Here is an 18,200-nt window from a genome sequence, read left to right as displayed (position 1 = left end):
AGGGAGGGAGTTGCCCTGGGAGTCCTCAACATCGAATCTGGACCCCATGAAGTCTCATGGCATCAGGCCAAACATGGGCAAGGTAACCACCGACTGATTACCACCTACCGCCCTCCCTCAGCTAATGAGCCAGTACTCCTCCATGTTGAACATCATTTGGAGGAAGCACTGAGGGTGGCAAGGGCACAAAATGTACTCTGGGTAGGGGACTTCAATGTCCATCACCAAGAGTGGCTCGGTAGCACCATTACTGACCCAGCTAGCCGAGTCCTAAAGAACATAGCTACTAGACTGGGTCTGTGGCAGGTGGTGGGGGAACCAACACGTGGGAAAAACATACTTGACCTTGTCCTCACCAATCTGCCTGCCGCAGATGCTTCTGTCCATGACTGTATTGGTAGGAGTAACCACCGCACAGTCCTTGTGGAGATGAAGTCCCGCCTTCACATTGAGGATACCATCCATCGTGTTGTGTGGCACTATCACCGTGCTAAATGGGATAGATTTCGAACAGATATAGCAATGCAAAACTGGGCATCCATAAGATGCTGTGGGCCATCAGCAGCAGCAGAATTGTACTCAACCACAATCTGTAACCTCATGGCCCGGCATATTCCCCACTCTACCATTACCATCAAGCCAGGACACCAACCCTGGTTCAATGAAGAGTGCAGGAGGGCATGCCAGGAGCAGCACCAGATATACCTCAAAATGAGGTGTCAATCTGGTGAAGCTACAACCCAGGACTTCTTGCATGCCAAACTGTATAAGCAGCATGCGATAGACAGAGCTAAGCGATCCCATAACCAACGGATCAGATATAAGCTCTGCAGTCCTGCCACATCCAGCCGTGAATGGTGGTGGACAATTAAACAACTAACTGGAGGAGGTGGTTCCACAAATATCCCCATCCTCAATGATGGGAGAGCCCAGCACATCAGTATGAAAGATAAGGCTGAAGCATTTGCAACAATCTTCAGCCAGAAGTGCCGAGTTGATGATCCATCTCGGCCCCCTCCTGAAGTCTCCAGCATCACAGATGCCAGACTTCAGCCAATTTGATTCACTCCACGTGATATTAAGAAACGACTGAAGGCACTGGATACTGCAAAGGCTATGGCTCCTGACAATATTCCGGCAATAGTACTGAAGACCTGTGCCCCAGAACTTGCTGCACCCCTAGCCAAGCCGTTCCAGTACAGCTACAACACTGGCATCTTCCCAGTAATGTGGAAAATTGCCCAGGTAGGTCCTGTACACAAAAAGCAGGACAAATCCAACCCGGCCAATTACTGCCCCATCAGTTTACTCTCAATCATCAGTAAAGCGATGGAAGGTGTCATCAACAGTGCCATCAAGCAGCACTTGCTTAGCAATACCCTGCTCAGTGATGCTCAGTTTCGGTTCCGCCAGGGCCACTGAGCTCCTGATCTCATTACAGCCTTGGTTCAAACATGGACAAAAGAGCTGAACTCAAGAGGTGAGGTGAGAGTGACTGCCCTTGACATCAAGGCAGCATTTGACCGAGTGTGGCATCAAGGAGCCTTAGCAAAACTGGAGTCAATGGGAATCTCTTTGCTGGTTGGAGTCATACCTAGCGCAAAGGAAGATGGTTGTGGTTGTTGGAGGTTAATCATCTGAGCTCCAGGACATCACTGCAGGAGTTTCTCAGAGTAGTGTCCTAGGCCCAACCATCTTCAGCTGCTTCATCAATGACCTACCTTCAATCATAAGGTCAGAAGTGGGGATGTTCCCTGATGATTGCACAATGTTCAGCACCATTCGCAACTCCTCAAATACTGAAGCAGTCCGTGTAGAAATGCAGCAAGACCTGGACAATATCCAGGCTTGGACTGATAAGTAGCAAATAACATTCGCGCCACACAAGTGCCAGGCAATGACCATCTCCAACACGAGAGAATCTAACCATCTCCCCTTGACATTCAACGGCATTACCATCGCTGAAGCCCCCACTATCAACATCCTAGGGGCTACCATTGACCAGAAACTGAACTGGACTAGTCATATAAATACCATGGCTACAAAAGCAGGTCAGAGGCTAGGAATCCTGAGGCGAGTAACTCACCTCCTGTCTCCCCAAAGCCTGTTCACCATCCACAAGGCACAAGTCAGGAGTGTGATGGAACACTCTCCACTTGCCTGGATGGGTGCAGCTCCAACAATACTCAAGAAGCTCGACACCATCCAGAACAAAGCAGCCCGCTTGATTGGCACCTCATCCACAAACATTCACTCCCTCCACCACTGACGCACAGTGGCAGCAGTGTGTACCATCTACAAGATGCACTGCAGCAACGCACCAAGTCTCCTTCGACAGCACCTTCCAAACCCATGACCACTACCACCTCGAAGGAGAAGAGCAGCAGATGCATGGGAACATCACCACCTGCAAGTTCCCCTCCAAGTCACACACTATCCTGACTTGGAACTATATCGCCGTTCCTTCACTGTCGCTGGGTCAAAATCTTGGAACTCCCTTCCTAACAGCACTGTGGGTGTACCTACCACACATGGACTGTAGCGGTTCAAGAAGGCAGCTCACCACCACCTTCTCAAGGGAAATTAGGGATGGGCAATAAATGCTGGCATAGCCAGTGACGCCACATCCCATGAATGAGTAAAAAAAAATTGCTAAGAACAGGTGAGGGGAAAATATCAACTTCAAAGCAAGTACACGAAAATGGTTATTCTTACTGACAGGTGATCTACAAAATAAATTATTTCAACGGACGATTACTTGATAATGAACATAGTTGCGAACAGCAGTCCTGAGCAGGAGCAGATGTTTTGAATATCACTTTTACCTACATCCAACTGACTTGAATGATGACCAGCACCAAGAGCAGCAGTATGAAAAAAATCAGTTTTTCATTTAAACTAGAATGCTTTGATGCATTTCTGTAAAATACCTATGCTTGATTTTCAATAATTTTTTTACTAACAAGTCTGCACTTAAAAATGTATATAGTGACAATTTTTACCTGAATTAACTTCATCTTCAAATGAATTTGTTCCTATTAAAAGGATACTTCAACATCCCATGTCTTGTTAATTTTGTATTTTGCAGTGTTAAAGCAGATAAAACTGCACACAATCACATTTCAAATCATATCCTGCAGATAATGCCGGTATAGCCAAACAGCAAAATAAAGTAACAAGGATTAAGAGTGTAGATTGAAAGATTTCACAATACAAAATATATCCTATAGCACAAAAAAGTGGCCATACAGTATAAAAAAATAACATTAAGAGGTAACGAACTCCACCCATCTCCCTCAAAACAGAAAACAATAGGTTGTGGCAAATGAGTCCATAGACCAAAAGCAGTCAGATCTATTGGCCTGGAGTTTCTGCTAGAATGCACTCTTTTTTTTCAGCACAATTTGCCCGATATCAGCCAAACCAGAGCAAAAGATTGCAGCATTTCAATCACAATTTACATCCAGCATAAACTGGTTTTCCGCAATCTTTTGAGTTAGTTTGAAATACATTGCACAAGACTGACCTCACCCCCAGAAATTAATCTCCATGGCAAGTTTCCGCTAACTGGACCAGTTGGAGGACCTTTGAGGAGTCTCTTAAAATTAAGCTGTTCTTTCAGGTACAAGGACATTAATAGACACATTTAAAAGCTTTTAACTTTTTCTTAAATTTACTAAGGAACTGGCTGCTGTGCCCCAATATAATTAGCAAATGGTTCTGTATAGTTTTTAAAAGTTATTTTCAGTTATTTAAAATCAGGTTACTCACAGGTCGTGCGCTAGACACTCTGGTTACAAATGCTTATTTTGTGTGATAAACCCAATTTCAGCAGTAATAATCAAACTGCTCCAAGTTACTACTCTTAAATACATGAAGTAATATTACTTAAAGCAAAAAAAGTTTTAAAAACATTATGTTCTAAAACACTGCCCAATTATGCTGGTTCATGACAAATTCGAAACGAGTTTGAGCAGAAACTTGAGAAGGAACACTTCTCAAAACGAGCGCAATTTTTGCCACAATTTGTGTCCAGATCGCTGATTGTGCCCAAGTGGAAACTCTACCCCGTTGTCTTTAAATGTAACTGCAGTATGAACAATGCCACCTTATCCTAAAGTGCAGTAAAGCTTTACTGCATCCAATGGGAGTTCATCAGAAATTGCATTCTATACCTAATGCTTTTCTTCCACTGCACACTGATAGGTTCCTGGCATAAAAACAAGAAACGGTGGAAATACTCAGCAGGTCTGGCAGCATCTGTGGAGAGAGGAGAGTTAATGTTTCAGGTCAGTGACCCTTCTTTAGAACTGGCAGATAGAAGAAATGTAAACGATTTTAAGCAAGTAAAATGGGGATGGGGCAAGAGATAACAAAGGAGAAGGTGTTGATAGGACATGGTCACAGAGAATAACTGACCAGAAGGTCATGGAGCAAAGGCAAACAATATGTTAATGGTGCGAAAGACAAGGCTGTTAATGGACTGAAAACTGAACAGCCACAAGCACAAACATGAAAAAAAACAGTGGGTAGGCACAGTAGAAACAAACTGAATAAACTAAAATAAAATAAACACAAAAAAGAAAAAATAACTAAAAAGAAAAGTAAAATGGGGGGCCCAGTCATGCTCTGAAATTACTGAACTCAATGTTCAGTTCGGCAGGCCATAGCATGCCTAATCGGTAAATGCGATGCTGTTCCTCGAGCTTGCGTTGATGTTCACTGGAACAGTGCAGCAATCCCAGGACAGAGATGTGAGCATGAGAGCAGGGGGGAGTGCTGAAATGGCCAGCAACCGAAAGTTCGGGGTCATGCTTTCGGACCGAGCGGAGATGTTCCGCAAAGCATTCACCCAGTCTGCGTTTGGTCTCCCCAATGTAGAGGAGACCACATTGTGAGCAGCAATAGTATACTATATTGAAAGAAGTACAAGTAAATCGCTGCTTCACCCGAAAGGAGTGTTTGAGGCCTTGGATAGTGAGGAGAGAGGAGGTAAATGGGCAGGTATTACACCTCCTGCGATTGCAGGGAAGGTCCCATGGGAAGGGGACGAGGTGGTGGGGGGAATGGAGGAGTGGACCAGGGTGTCATGGAGGGAACGATCCCTTCGTAATGCTGACAGGGGAAGGCAGAGGAAGACGCTTTGGTAGTGGAATCACGCTGGAGGTGGCAGAAATGGCAGAGGATGATCCTTTGGATATGGAGGCTGATGGAGTGGAAAACGAGGACTAGGGGAACTCTGTCGCGGTTCTGGGATGGAGGGGAAGGGGTGAGGGTAGAGGTGTGGGAAATGGGCCAGACACGGTTGAGGGCCCTGTTAATCACAGTGGGGGGGGTATCCTCTGTTGAGGAAAAAGGAAGACATATCAGAAGTGCTGTCATGGAAGGTAGCATCATCAGAGCAGATGTGTCAGAGATGGAGAAACTGGGAAAATGGAATGGAGTCCTTACAGGAGGCAGGGTGTGAAGAAGTGTAGTCGAGGTCGCTGTGGGAGTTGGTGGGCTTATAATGAATATTAGTAGACAGCCTATCCCCAGAGATGGGGACAGAAGTCGAGGAAGGGTAGGGGGGTGTTGGAGATGGATCATGTAAAGGTGAGAAGAAGGGTGGAAATTAGAAGCAAAGTGGATAAAGTTTTCCAGTTCGGGGCAGAAGCAGGAAACGGCATCGATACAGTCATCAACGTACCGGAAAAAGAGTTGGGGGAGGGGGCCTGAATAGGACTGGAACAAGGAATGTTCGACATATCCCACAAAAAGACAGGCATAACCAGGGCCCATGCAGGTACCCATAGCAACATCTTTTACTTGAATGGAGTGAGTGGAGTTGAAGGAGAAGTTGTTCAATGCGAGAACAAGTTCAGCCAGGCGGAGGAGGGTGGCGGTGGATGGGGACTGGTTGGGCCTCTGCTCAAGGAAGAAGTGAAGAGCCCTCAACCGTCCTGGTGGGGGATGGAGGTGTAGAGAAATTGGATGTCCATAGTGAAGAGGAGACAGTTGGGGCCAGGAAACTGGAAATTGTCAAAATGACGTAGGGCGTCAGAAGAGTCACGGAAGTAGGTGAGTAGAGACTGGACCAGCAGAGAAAAGATAGAGTCAAGATAGGAAGAAGTAAGTTCAGTGGGGCAGGAACAGGCTGAAACAATGGGTCTGCCGGGACAGTCCTGTTTATGGATTTTGGGAAGGAGGTAGAAGCGGGCTGTCTGGGTTGCGCGACTATGAGGTTGGAAGCTGTGGAGGGAAGATCTCCAGAGGAGATGAGGTCAGTGACAGTCCTGTGGACAGTCGCTTGATGTTCGGTGGTGGGGTCATGGTCCAGGGGGAAGTAGGAAGAAGTGTCTTGAGAGTTGGCAAGGTAGAGGTCGGTACGCCATACAACAACAGCACCACCCTTGTCTGCAGGTTTGATGACAATGTCGGGGTTAGACCTGAGAGTACGGAGTGCGACAAGTTCAGAGGGGGACAGGTTAGAATGAGTGAGGGGGGCAGAGAAATTGAGATGACCAATGTCTCGCCGACAGTTTTCAATGAAAAGATCAAGAGCGGTTAAGAGGCCTGAGGGAGGGGTCCAGGTAGAGGGAGAATGCTGGAGCCGGGTGAATGGGTCTGCTGATCGGAGAGAGGACTCCTAGTCAAAGAAGTGAGCCCGGAGGCGGAAGTGACGGAACAAGAGCTCAACGTCATGCCGAGCGCGTAATTCATTGAGGTGGGGGCATAAGGAGATAAAACTGAGTCCTGTGCTGAGTACAGAACATTCAGCGTCAGAGGGGGGAGGTCAGAGGGTATAGTGAATACATGGCAAGGGGTCAGATCAGAAGGGGTGGGGTCAGAGGGAAGTGAAAGGGAAGAAGGATCTGGAGGGGCATTAGTCCCCATCAGCTACTGGAGCTTGTGTTCCTTGGCACCTGAAAGGAAGAAAAAAGTTTTTTTGTTAATGTGTCAGATAAGACAAAGGATGAAATGAAACTGTGGAGTAGAACAGCTTTGTGATAAGGTGAGGCGGTGCTTCTGGAGAGAGGGGTCCAGTGTGTACATCTGATGGCGCATGGCACTGAGTGTGGATCTCAGGATGCGGCGAGAACAGCAGTCCGAGGAACGCGTATTTCTTGGAGACACCTGTAATCCTGGGTGGATTCAAAATGGATTCATGATGGGTGAAACTGTAATTGGAATCCACATGGAATAAGTCAGAGCCAGAGACAGTCACTGAGGAAGGAAATGTGGCTGTGAAAACGAGTTTTGGTACACACTTTATCAAACACAAGGAGGGAAATAGAAAGCAATGAAGGTGAACAAGGTAAAAGAGACAAGCAAAAATCCCGTCGGAGAGAAGAGCAGAACTTTAAGGTAGGCATTCCTGGAAGAGAAGTGGCAGTGAATTAAACACTAAAATAAAAGCAAAATACTGTGGATGCTGGAAATCTGAAATAAAAACAAGAAACACTGGAAATATTTAGCAGGTCTGGCAGCATCTGTGGAGAGAGAAGCAGAGTTAATGTTTCAGGTCAGTGACCCTTCTCCAGAACTGGCAGATATAAGAAATGTAAAAGATTTTAAGCAAGTAAAGCTTCTACTGTGCCTACCCACTGTTTTTTTTCATGTTTGTGCTTGTGGCTGTTCAATTTTCAGTCCATTAACACCTGATCCGTACTAATGCTTTGTCTTTCGGCACACTATTAACATATTGTTTGCCTTTGTTCCAGGAACTTCCGGTCAGCTATTCTGTGACCTTGTTTTATCAACACCTTCTCTTTTGTTATCTCTTGCCCAACCCCAGCTTTACTTGCTTAAAACCTTGAACATTTCTTATATCTGCCAGTTCTGAAGAAAGGTCACTGACCTGAAATGTTAACTCTGTTTCTCTCTCCACAGATGCTGCCAGACCTGAGTATTTCCAGTGTTTCTGGTTTTTATTTCAGATCTCCAGCATCCGCAGTATTTTGCGTTTATTTTAGGTACCTGACATGATGGACGTGATCTCCAAAATGGGGTTTGCGGAGGGAATCCCCAATCGGATCCAACTGCTCGAACAAACATCAGTAGCGCAGTCTCAGGGAGGGAATCAGAAAGTTTCCCAATCAAATCTGAAGTCAGACAAGGCTGTCCTTTCTCCCCTGTCTTGTTTGCTTGTTAAATGGAACTTTTTGCTGAGTCCATTCGGAAGGATACGGGCATAAGAGGGGTCACAATCCCAGGCAGTGGAGGCACTCAGGTCAAAGCCTCACTGTACATGGACGACATCACCGTCTTCTGCTCGGATCCGCTGTCCGTTCACAGACTGATGAGCATCTGCGACCAATTTGAACTGGCCTCGGGAGCCTAAGTAAATCGCGGCAAGAGCGAGGCCATGTTCTTTGGGAACTGGGCCGACCGACCCTTTGTCCCCTTCACCGCCAGGTCAGACTACCTGAAGGTGCTGGGGATATGGTTTGGAGGGTCGAGGGTGTACGCCAAAAACTGGAAGGAGCATATTGCCATGACAGAACATAAACTGAGCATGTGGGAGCAGCGTTCTCTCTCCATTTCAGGAAAGATCCTGGTCATCAGGTGCGAGGCGCTCATGTTGTCACTGTACGTGGCGCAGGTCTGACCCATACCCCACTCCTGTGGCGTGGCGGTCACCTGAGCCATTTTCCGCTTTATCTGGAGATCGAAAATGGACCATGTCCACAGGAACACGCTGTTCAAACCTCTGGATAAAGGTGGGAAAAACGTACCCAATCTCGACCTCATCCTGATGGCCAATTTTGTGTGCGGCTGCATCAAGCTCTGCGTAGAGCCCAGTACACAAACACCAAGTGTCACTATGTGCTGAGGTTCTATCTGTCCCCGGTGCTGTGAAGGATGGGTCTGGCCTCATTGCCATGTAATGCACCATCCAGTTGGATCGTGCCATTCCAGCTATCCTTCGTGGAAAAGTCGGTGCAGAAAAACACCTTTGACCACCAATCCATCTGCACGGAATGTCCTCAAGGCCCTGCGGGAAAAGGAGACGGTGGATCCTGTCGGATGGTTCCCCGAGCAGACTGTCAAAGTCATTTGGCAGAATGCCTCATCACCAGAACTTTCAAACAAGCACCAAGATATAGCTTAGCTGGTGTGAGAAGGGCCTTCCCCATCACATCCTTCCTGCACGCGCAGAGTCTCACCACCTCCGCACGTTGCCCTCGAGGTGGCTGTGGTGGGGAAGAGACTGTGGCCTACCTCCTTCTGGAATGCACCTTTGCAAAGCAGGTATGGAAAGAGATGCAGTGGTTTCTGTTGAGGTTCATCCTGAACAGCTCTGTAACACAGCACTCTGTGCTCTCGGGGCTGTTCCCAGGGACACACACCGAGATAAACATCAACTGTTGCTGAAGGACCATCAACTCGGTGAAGGATGCACTTTGGTCTGCCCGAAACTTGCTGGTCTTCCAGTGCAAAGAGTTGTCCACCACAGAGTGTTGCAGACTGGCACATTCCAAGGGTCCAGGACTACGTGCTGAGGGACGCATTAAAGCTTGGGGCAGCCGCAGCAAAGGCTCAATGGGGAAAAGCCACTGTGTAAGGTCGTCCCACCATAATATACTGAGGGTCTGGAACCTGTGTAAAACTTCTTGGGCTGTATGCAACAAAATGTTTTTTGCTATGTAATGCCAATGCACTTTGCATTTAAAATGGAATGGCAATAATTGTGAGGCATTTCATGTTTTCTGTATCGAAGAAATCTGACCTCTATTGCACTTCCTGAAATGTGAAACCTGAACTGTTTTGTCATGTATTTTTGCAAATTTATATCAATAAAGTATATTTTTGAAAAAAAAACTGATAGGTTCCTGGCAGCCTAACAGGCGAGAGACCATGATCAGCAGAGCTCAATCCTGCAGGTGGTGTTTTTAAGTCTTCCCTTTTGTGTTTTTTGGGAGTTTCAGCACTGTTTTTACAGCATTTCACCCTTTGGGATTGGAGATTATCGTGGTTGTTATTTTACTGCTGGTTTGGGTCGTAGTGCCTGCCCTGGGACGGCTTCGAGCAAAAAATGGCTGCAACCAACACCAGAGCTCCAGGTCATGGGGGTCGTAACACCGTTAGGGTGGCATTGAAAGACAGCGATGGAGGTGCACCCATTGACTGTACCTTCTTCATTAAGCGAGTCCTGTTTGAAATCTGTGGATTCGAAGCTGCGGACATCTTCTGCCTGCAGGACTTTATCAGCAGTGGCTACTTTGACATGACGTTCAAGAGTGTGGCAGGATGCATGAAGTTCCTGAAGGTCTTCAAGAAGAGGCACCTCATGGCGGGGCCGCTCTTTACACTGCCATCGCAACGGAACCAGGTGGTGACAATCTGCCTCTAAAACCCCCATTTTCCTGTCGTGGATGTGCTCCCTTTTCTTGCCAGGTACGTCGAGGTGGCCGGGAGCAGCACTGAGGTCAAAGACCCATTCGGGATTAGGACCAGCAAACAGCAGGTCAAGGTGACCTTGAAGGCAGATGCCAACGGAGTTATCCTCCACCCTCCCTCCAGCTTCGCTATCAAGGGAAGTCGAGGATTCTTGGTCTGTGTGGGGCAGCCCAGGGTTTGTCGTAACTGTGGCAAATCTGGCCACGTGGCGGTCAAATACAGAACAGTCGTCTGCAGGAACTGCAAGCAGGAAGGTCATCAGACAAAGGACTGCAAGCACACTAAGTGCTGCAACCTGTGTGGTGGGGCAGGCCACCTCTATGTGACCTGCCCAAAATACTGCCTCAGTTACACACAGGCAGCCAGAGCCAAGGAGAAGCAGGAGGAAGGAAAGGTGAACGTGGCTGGTGCTGCAAAAGAGAGCAGCAACCCTCCCCCCCACTAAACCCCGCAGCGAGGAAAATCTGTCTAAGGAAGATAAGAAGATGGAACTGCAGCAAGCAGCCAAACGCCAATCCTGTGCCCAGAGCCGCCTCCTCAGCAGACATAATCAATGCAGGAGGAGCCAGCAGAGGGACAGCCAGGTGAGTGGCATGTGGTCAAGAGGAAAACCATAAAGAAGGCAGCCCCAGAAAAGGAAAAGGCCACAACCCAAACCAGTGGCAACAGGAGGTTAACGTCTGAGAAGGACTATAGCTGCTGCTCCTCATCAGATGAGGAAGGGCAGGAAAGACGTCACCAGCAAAAGAAGCGGTAGAACGCAAAGAAACTGGAAGAGAAGGCCCCCGGCTCCAAAACACTGGAAGCAGTGAAGGGCCCAGCGCACCCCAGCTCTGGGAAGCCATGAGCAATATCCTCAAGGAGGAACAGAGGGGAGAGACACCACCAGCAGAGGACAGCCCAAACCTTGCTGCCTACAAGACCTCCCGATGTCACCCCAGTGGAACAAACCCCGTGAGTGACCAGGACCATTTTCTGAGCCCAACAACTGTGCAACAGTTTGTGAACACGATGGGTATGCAGGAACATACCCAAGGACTGGGACCTGTAATGACACCTGGAGTGGTAATCAACATACAGCTTTAATGGGTTTAAAGATTGCTTCCATTAATACGCATAGCATCAAGTCTACAACGCGATGTGTTTCAACCTTGGGATACCTTGTCAAAGTCAAAGCTGACCTGTTGTTTCTGCAGGAGTGTGGAATACCACGACTCAGCACCTACAGGTAATGGTCACGATGGTGGCTCTATGGGTCATCAATCTGGTCAGGGGAAAATGATTCCCGTTCCTCTGGCCTGGGTATTCTGCTGCGGGGAGGCAACTTCTCCAACTCCAAAGTTAAGGAGGTGGTCGCCTCCTCGTAGTAGACGTAACGTACAAAAATGCTCTGCTTCGGTTAATCAACGTGTATGCGCTGGTTCAATGCAGCGAGCGGCTGACCACTCTCCAGCAGCTCCCACTGCTGCTGGCAACGTTCAGGCTGGTCAATCTAGGCTGTGACTTCAATTGCATCATTGATGCAGCTGGACGATCCTCCAGGGCCGACAGCCAAATCTACATCACGTCCAGATTCCTAATGGAAACAGTAAAAGATGCCAAGCTGCACGACGTCTACAGTGACCTTGCCGATGGAGCACAGCTTAGAGACATCTGGTTGGGTCCAGATGGGTCCGTCTGATCCAGGGTTGACTTCCTGTTTGTGCCCCGTGCATTCACGGTCAGAACCACCGACGTCAAGCTGGTTTTCTTCTCTGGCCACTGCGTCCTACTGGCAGACTGTCACTTACTGGACCACCAGAGAGTTGGCAGGGGGACATGGAAGCTGAACATGAAGCTGCTGACCCCAAAGAACACTGAGGAACTTGAAAGGGATTACAAAGGTTGGAGAACTGTGAAACCCCTCTTTGAGTCCCCGACACACTGGTGGGAAGCGATTAAGGCGAACATCAAGAGGTTCTTTATCCTCAAAGGGGTTCAGAGGGCGTCAGGTCCTTTGAGCCGAGAAAAACTCCCAGAAGTGATGGCTTACTGGTTGAGCTGTACTCGACTCTGTGGGATTGGATTGGCCCAGACCTGCTGGAAGTGTACGAGAGTATGCTTCTGGTCAGTCGCATGTCAGAATCCATGGGGAAAGGCATCATCAGCCTCATTTACAAGCGGAAGGGAAAGAGGGTGGAAATCAGAAATTGGTGCCCCATCTCACTGCTTAATGTGGACGACAAAATTCTGTCCAAGGTCATCGCCAATTGGGTCAAGTCCGCTCTGGAGTTAGTGACTCACCCCGATCAGACTTGTACTGTACCTAGCAGGAAGATCTCCAATAGCATTGCACTACTCAGGGATACGAGCGCGTATGTACGGGACAGGGGGATGGACACCTGCCTCATCAGCTTGGACCAGGAGGTTTTTCGCACCCCTATATGATGAATGTGATCTCCAAAATGGGATTTGGAGAGGGAATCCACAATTGGATCCAACTGCTCTACACAAGATGGGTGGGAATCGGAAAGTTTTCCGATCAAATCTGAAGTCAGACTTGCTGAGACCATCAGGAAGGATGCGGGCATAAGAGGGGTGACAATCCCAGGCAGTGGAGACACTCAGGACAAAGCCACCCTGCACATGGACGACGTCACCGTCTTGTACTCTCATCTGCTGTCCGTTCGCAGGCTGATGAGCATCTGTGACCAGTTCGAACTGGCCTCGGGAGCCAAAGTAAATTGCGACAAGAGCGAGGCCATGTTCTTTGGGAACTGGGCTGACCAATCCTTTGTCCCTTTCACCGTCAGGTCAGACTATTTGAAGTTGCTGGGGATATGGGTCGGAGGGACCAGGATGTGCGCCAAAAACTGGAAGGAGTGAGCAGGCACAGTGGAACAGAAACTGATCAGGTGAGAGAGCGACACTCCCTCTCCATTGTGGGTAAGAACCTGGTCATCAGGTGCGAGGTGCTCTCAGTGTTGCTATACTTGGCACAGGTCTGGCCCATACTCTACTCCTGTGCCGTGGCGGTCACCCACGCCATCTTCCACTTTGGAGATTGAAAATGGACAGTGTCCACAGGGACACTATGTTCAAACCTCTAGACAAAGGGGGAAAAATATCCCAATGTTGCCCTCATCCTGATGGACACCTTTCCATTGCGGCTACATCAAGCTGTGCATAGACCCCCAGTACACAAACACCAAGTGTCACTACGTGCTGAGGTTCTATCTGTCCCGTGTTGCGAAAGATGAGACTGGCCACTTTGCCGCAGAATGTTCCATTCAGTTGGACCATGCCGTACCACCTATCCTTCGTGGAAATGTGTGTGCAGAAAACCACCTTCGACCAAAAGTCAGGCAGCAGTCCGCACTCAACATCCTCAAGGCCCTGCGGGAAAAGTAGATGGTGGATCCTGTCGTATGGCTCCCCGAGCAGACTGTCAAACTCATTTGGCAGAATGCCTCATCACCAGAACTTTCAAACAAGCACCAAGACATAGCGTGACTAGCAGTGAGAAGGCCCCTTCCTGTCAGCTCCTTTTAGTACAACCCAGGTATCACCACCTCTGCACACTGCCCTGGAGGCGCCTGCGGTGCGGAAGAGACCGTCATCCACCTGCTTCTGTAATATACCTTTGCAAAGCAAGTGTGGAAAGAGATCTCTGTGCTCTAGGGGCTGTTCCCAGGGATTCACAGAGAGATAAACATCAACTGCTGCTGGAGAAAGACACTTTTTGGTATGTCCGAAACTTGCTGGTCTTCTAATGCAAAGTGTTGTCCACGACCAAGTTTGCAGACTGGCACATTCCAAGGTCCAGAACAACATGCTGAGGGATGCACTAAAGCTTGGGGAAGTTGCTGCAAAGGCTCAATGAGGAAAGATCACTGTGTAAGGTCCTCCTGCCATAGTATAGCGAGGGGCTTGAACCCGTGTCAGACCCTTGGGCTGTATGCACCAAAAATATTTGATTTGTCACATAATGCCAATGTATATTGTTTACAAAATGGAATTGCAAGAGTTGGTAGGCACCTCATGTTCTGTGTCGAATGAATCAGAACCCTATTGCTTTCAGCACAGTGGCGCAGTGGTTAGCACCGCAGCCTCACAGCTCCAGCGACCCGGGTTCAATTCTGGGTACTGCCTGTGTGGAGTTTGCAAGTTCTCCCTGTGTCTGCGTGGGGGGCTCTGGGTGCTCCGGTTTTCCTCCCACAAGCCAAAAGACTTTCAGGTTGGTAGGTAAATTGGCCATTATAAATTGCCCCTAGTATAGGTAGGTGGTAGGTAAATTATAGGGACAGGTGGGGATGTGGTAGGAATATGGAATTAGTGTAGGATTAGTATAAATGGGTGGTTGATGGTTGGCACAGACTTGGTGGGCCGAAGGGCCTGTTTCAGTGCTGTATCTCTAAAACTAAAACTAAGAATTGTTTTGTAATGCATTTTTTTTACAAAATTTATGAAGTATATTTTCGGAAAAAAAGTTCCTGGTGTATATTTCCTCCAGTTTTGAAATGGCTTTTTAGAAATGTTTCACTTCAATTTCCAGCAAAATAATACATAGATATTTTCTTTCCAAATTGGAATAATTACATTAAAATAGATTTCTTTCCCAAGTAAACTTAAAAGGCAACAAATCACAAATATAACGAGTCTGAAAACATATATCTTCAGAACAGCAACCTCAATTTTCCACAAGAGAAATGTTGTGCATCCTTGCAGCACAAACTGTACAGAACCATAACCTAACAAGATGGCAAAAATAATCCCCATGTTTTGCTTCAATGTTACAGTGATCACAGACCAGCATCAAGCGCGACCATCTGAACATACCCAATGGCTTAAATTTTGTGCATTGCTCAGTATGCAACAAAGTCACACAGGCAAGGAAGGTCTCAAAGTTAGTTTCTGGTTTGTGCTGAGTAACCCAAGTTCCAGCAAGCCAACACTGGAAGGTATTACATTCGATCTCACTGGGTCTAGCCCGGGTTAAAGAGGCAGGGGGTGGAGGTGTGGTGAGGTACTTGATGGAAATTAGCCAGAGTTTCATGTTAGAGACAGGAATCAGATTTGGCTATTCTGCTGGTACTCAATAACTTCAGCTCACACATGAAGAATTCTCACTGGCACATGAGGGAGGAAGGGTTACCAGCATTCACAGAACCATACCCCAGCGCCAGTGCCCCATCTTAAGGAAAGATGGGGAGAAAATTATAGGAAAGTAAACAGTAACAAGTCGTGGTACATTTCACAAAAGGGAAAACTTTAATATCCACCCCCACCCCCCCCCCCCACTCATCTGAAGGCACTGACCTATGCAGGAACATGATTCTACAGTCCTCAAGTACCTGTTAAAGTGATCATTTTTCACATCCAAGCCTAAACTGGGATCTCTGGCAGGCAATTGGACCATGGGTGAAAACCTCATACATGCAATTTCCAACATGGGTGATTGAATAATGATCAATGGAGGGAGCCCAGGCTGATTTCCCCCATATGTAGCCCCAAGGATTTGAGGCAAACCACAGCACCCTACTGCTGTTCTGCCTGAGATTAGCCAGCTCAGCACAGACCAAGAATTAAAACTGAAACTTCATTGGTCCATATAGCTCAGCACCACATCAAGCTGAGTATTCATGCACTGAGCTAACAGTGGAATCTTTGCTTTTAAAGTGGGAAAAATATGAGGCAACTTCTCAGACACAAATTCGAAATAATGAATGAGTATAATCCAGCTGACAATTATGGTAACCCAATTATTTTAAATTCAAAACAGCAACTAGAAATTCATTTTTAACTTAGGATCTGTAATTTATAGATGAAACACTGCTCAATCTTCAATTACTAGTTTTTAATTAGGCCTTACAATAGGCAATTTTCTGGGCTTGTGTTACAGGACTGATGACCCCAAAATGATGGTTTGCAAATTCATGAATTGTTTGAGTTGCAATGAATGCTGCATTTGTTTGATATATAATGTTTAAGATCAACTACTTTACAAGTGGTCTGTTATGCAGCACATAAATAAGGGTGTTGCAGTTGCAGAAGTTTATAGCTTTGTGCAGATGTAGAATCTCAACATGCTTGCTGGTCTCCAGTAGTGGCAGAATCAAGAAATCAGTTAGCTGGTAATCTCCATGTTACTTTCATATACCTCCGAGATGCTGGCTTAAGAATGGGCCTGGAAACATGCCTACTGATCACTCTCTGGGCCAGGAGGTGATGCATGGCACATGCAGACTTTGGTGCGGGGGGCGCTTGTGTGGGGAGACAGAAATAAAACATAAGTGATACATTTACGCTACAGAAAATCTAGGCAAAAATGTTGGACCCAATCTCTGACCTGTACTCCTTTGAGCACAGGATCATGGAATTACCAATGTGCTGAAATGAGTGAAACAAATTACCAAGGACTCCTACTGTAGCAAAAAGATTGCTCGCTTCTTCCGATGGAAAGGATTTAGATCAATACTCCTAAATCAACTATGTAGCAGTAGCAAGTATTTCTTTGTATATGCTCCGTGCCTTACCTCTCTCGAATGCCCTGGTTTTGCTCAGTCTTTAAAAAGTTTAGCAGCACTTCAAGAAGAGAGGGGTATTTCCTGTAAGGTTCCACCACATAACCTGTGCAGGCAACCTGTTGTCCCAGGGTCCACAGCGCCACCTGGTGAATTCACATAAAACAGCAGCAGTAAATCATATTTCTTGACCTCTAGTTGGAAAAATATAAGTTTTCTGTTTGGTATTGAATCAATTGTAGAGGTATTCAAAAATGGGGACCGAGGAGGAGGGGAGGAAGAGTGGAGAGAGACAGAGCAAGACAGGAAGAGTGGAGAGAGAGGGAGGGGAGGAAGAGTGGAGAGAGAGGGAGGGGAGGAAGGGTGGAGAGAGAGCAAGCGAGAGTGCGGAGGAAGGGTGGAGAGAGAGAGAGTGGGGAGGAGGGTGGAAAGGGTGGAGAGAGAGAGAGAGAGAGAGAGAGCGAGCGAGAGCGGGTGGGCAGGAAGGGTAGAGAGAGAGAGAGAGAGAGAGAGAGAGAGAAGAGAGACGAGAGCGAGAGAGAGAGAGAGAGAGAGAGAGATGAGAGAGAGATGAGAGAGAGACGAGCGAGCGAGAAGGGCGCGAGAGCGGGTGGGCAGGAAGGGTGGAGAGAGAGAAAGCGAGAGAGAGAGAGAGAGAGAGAGAGAGAGAGCGAGAGAGAGAGAAGCGTGAGGAGAGGAGAGAGAGAGGGCGTGCGAGGGAGAGGAGCGAGAGAGGCGAGAGGGAGCGAGAGGGAGAGAGGCGAGAGAGAGGAGAGAGAGAGGAGAGAGAGAGAGAGAGAGGAGAGCAGGAGAGAGAGAGGGTGAGAGAGGAGAGGGTGAGAGAGGGTGAGAGGGAGAGGGTGAGAGAGGTGAGAGAGGGTGAGAGAGGGTGAGAGAGGGTGAGAGAGGGAGAGAGGAGAGAGAGGGAGAGAGAGGGAGAGAGAGGGAGAGAGAGGGAGAGAGAGAGAGGGAGAGAGAGGGAGAGAGAGGGAGAGAGAGGGAGAGAGAAGAGGGAGAGAGAGGTGTGAGAGAGGGTGAGAGAGGGGAGAGAGAGGGCGAGAGAGGGTGAGAGAGGGTGAGAGAGGGTGAGAGAGGGAGAGAGAGAGGGTGAGAGAGGGAGAGAGAGGGTGAGAGAGGGTGAGAGAGGGAGAGAGAGGTGAGAGAGGCGAGAGAGGAGAGAGGCTAGCGAGAGAGAGGGAGAGGTGAGGAGAGAGAGAGAGAGAGGGTGAGAGAGGGAGAGGAGAGAGAGGGAGAGAGAGGAGAGAGAGGAGAGAGAGGGAGGAGGAGAGGGAGAGAGGGGGGGAGAGGGGAGGA

At 47.9% G+C, this 18,200-nt stretch overlaps 1 protein-coding gene across 1 annotated transcript in view; it reads right to left on the bottom strand.

Annotated features, from left to right (window-relative positions):
• Positions 1-18,200, bottom strand: part of mtor (mechanistic target of rapamycin kinase) — a 432,694-nt gene that overhangs the window by 322,979 nt on the left and 91,515 nt on the right. The window contains 3 exon segments of the mRNA XM_068017001.1: positions 9,971-10,623; positions 15,682-15,761; positions 16,899-17,072. Of these exon segments, the coding sequence (XP_067873102.1) occupies positions 9,971-10,623; positions 15,682-15,761; positions 16,899-17,072 (907 nt within the window).

The sequence above is a fragment of the Heterodontus francisci genome, chromosome 37, assembly GCF_036365525.1.
Source record: "Heterodontus francisci isolate sHetFra1 chromosome 37, sHetFra1.hap1, whole genome shotgun sequence".
NCBI classification, from domain to species: Eukaryota; Metazoa; Chordata; class Chondrichthyes; order Heterodontiformes; family Heterodontidae; genus Heterodontus; species Heterodontus francisci.
Note: the sequence above shows the minus strand (reverse complement) of the source record. Positions and strands in the feature narration are given on the sequence as shown.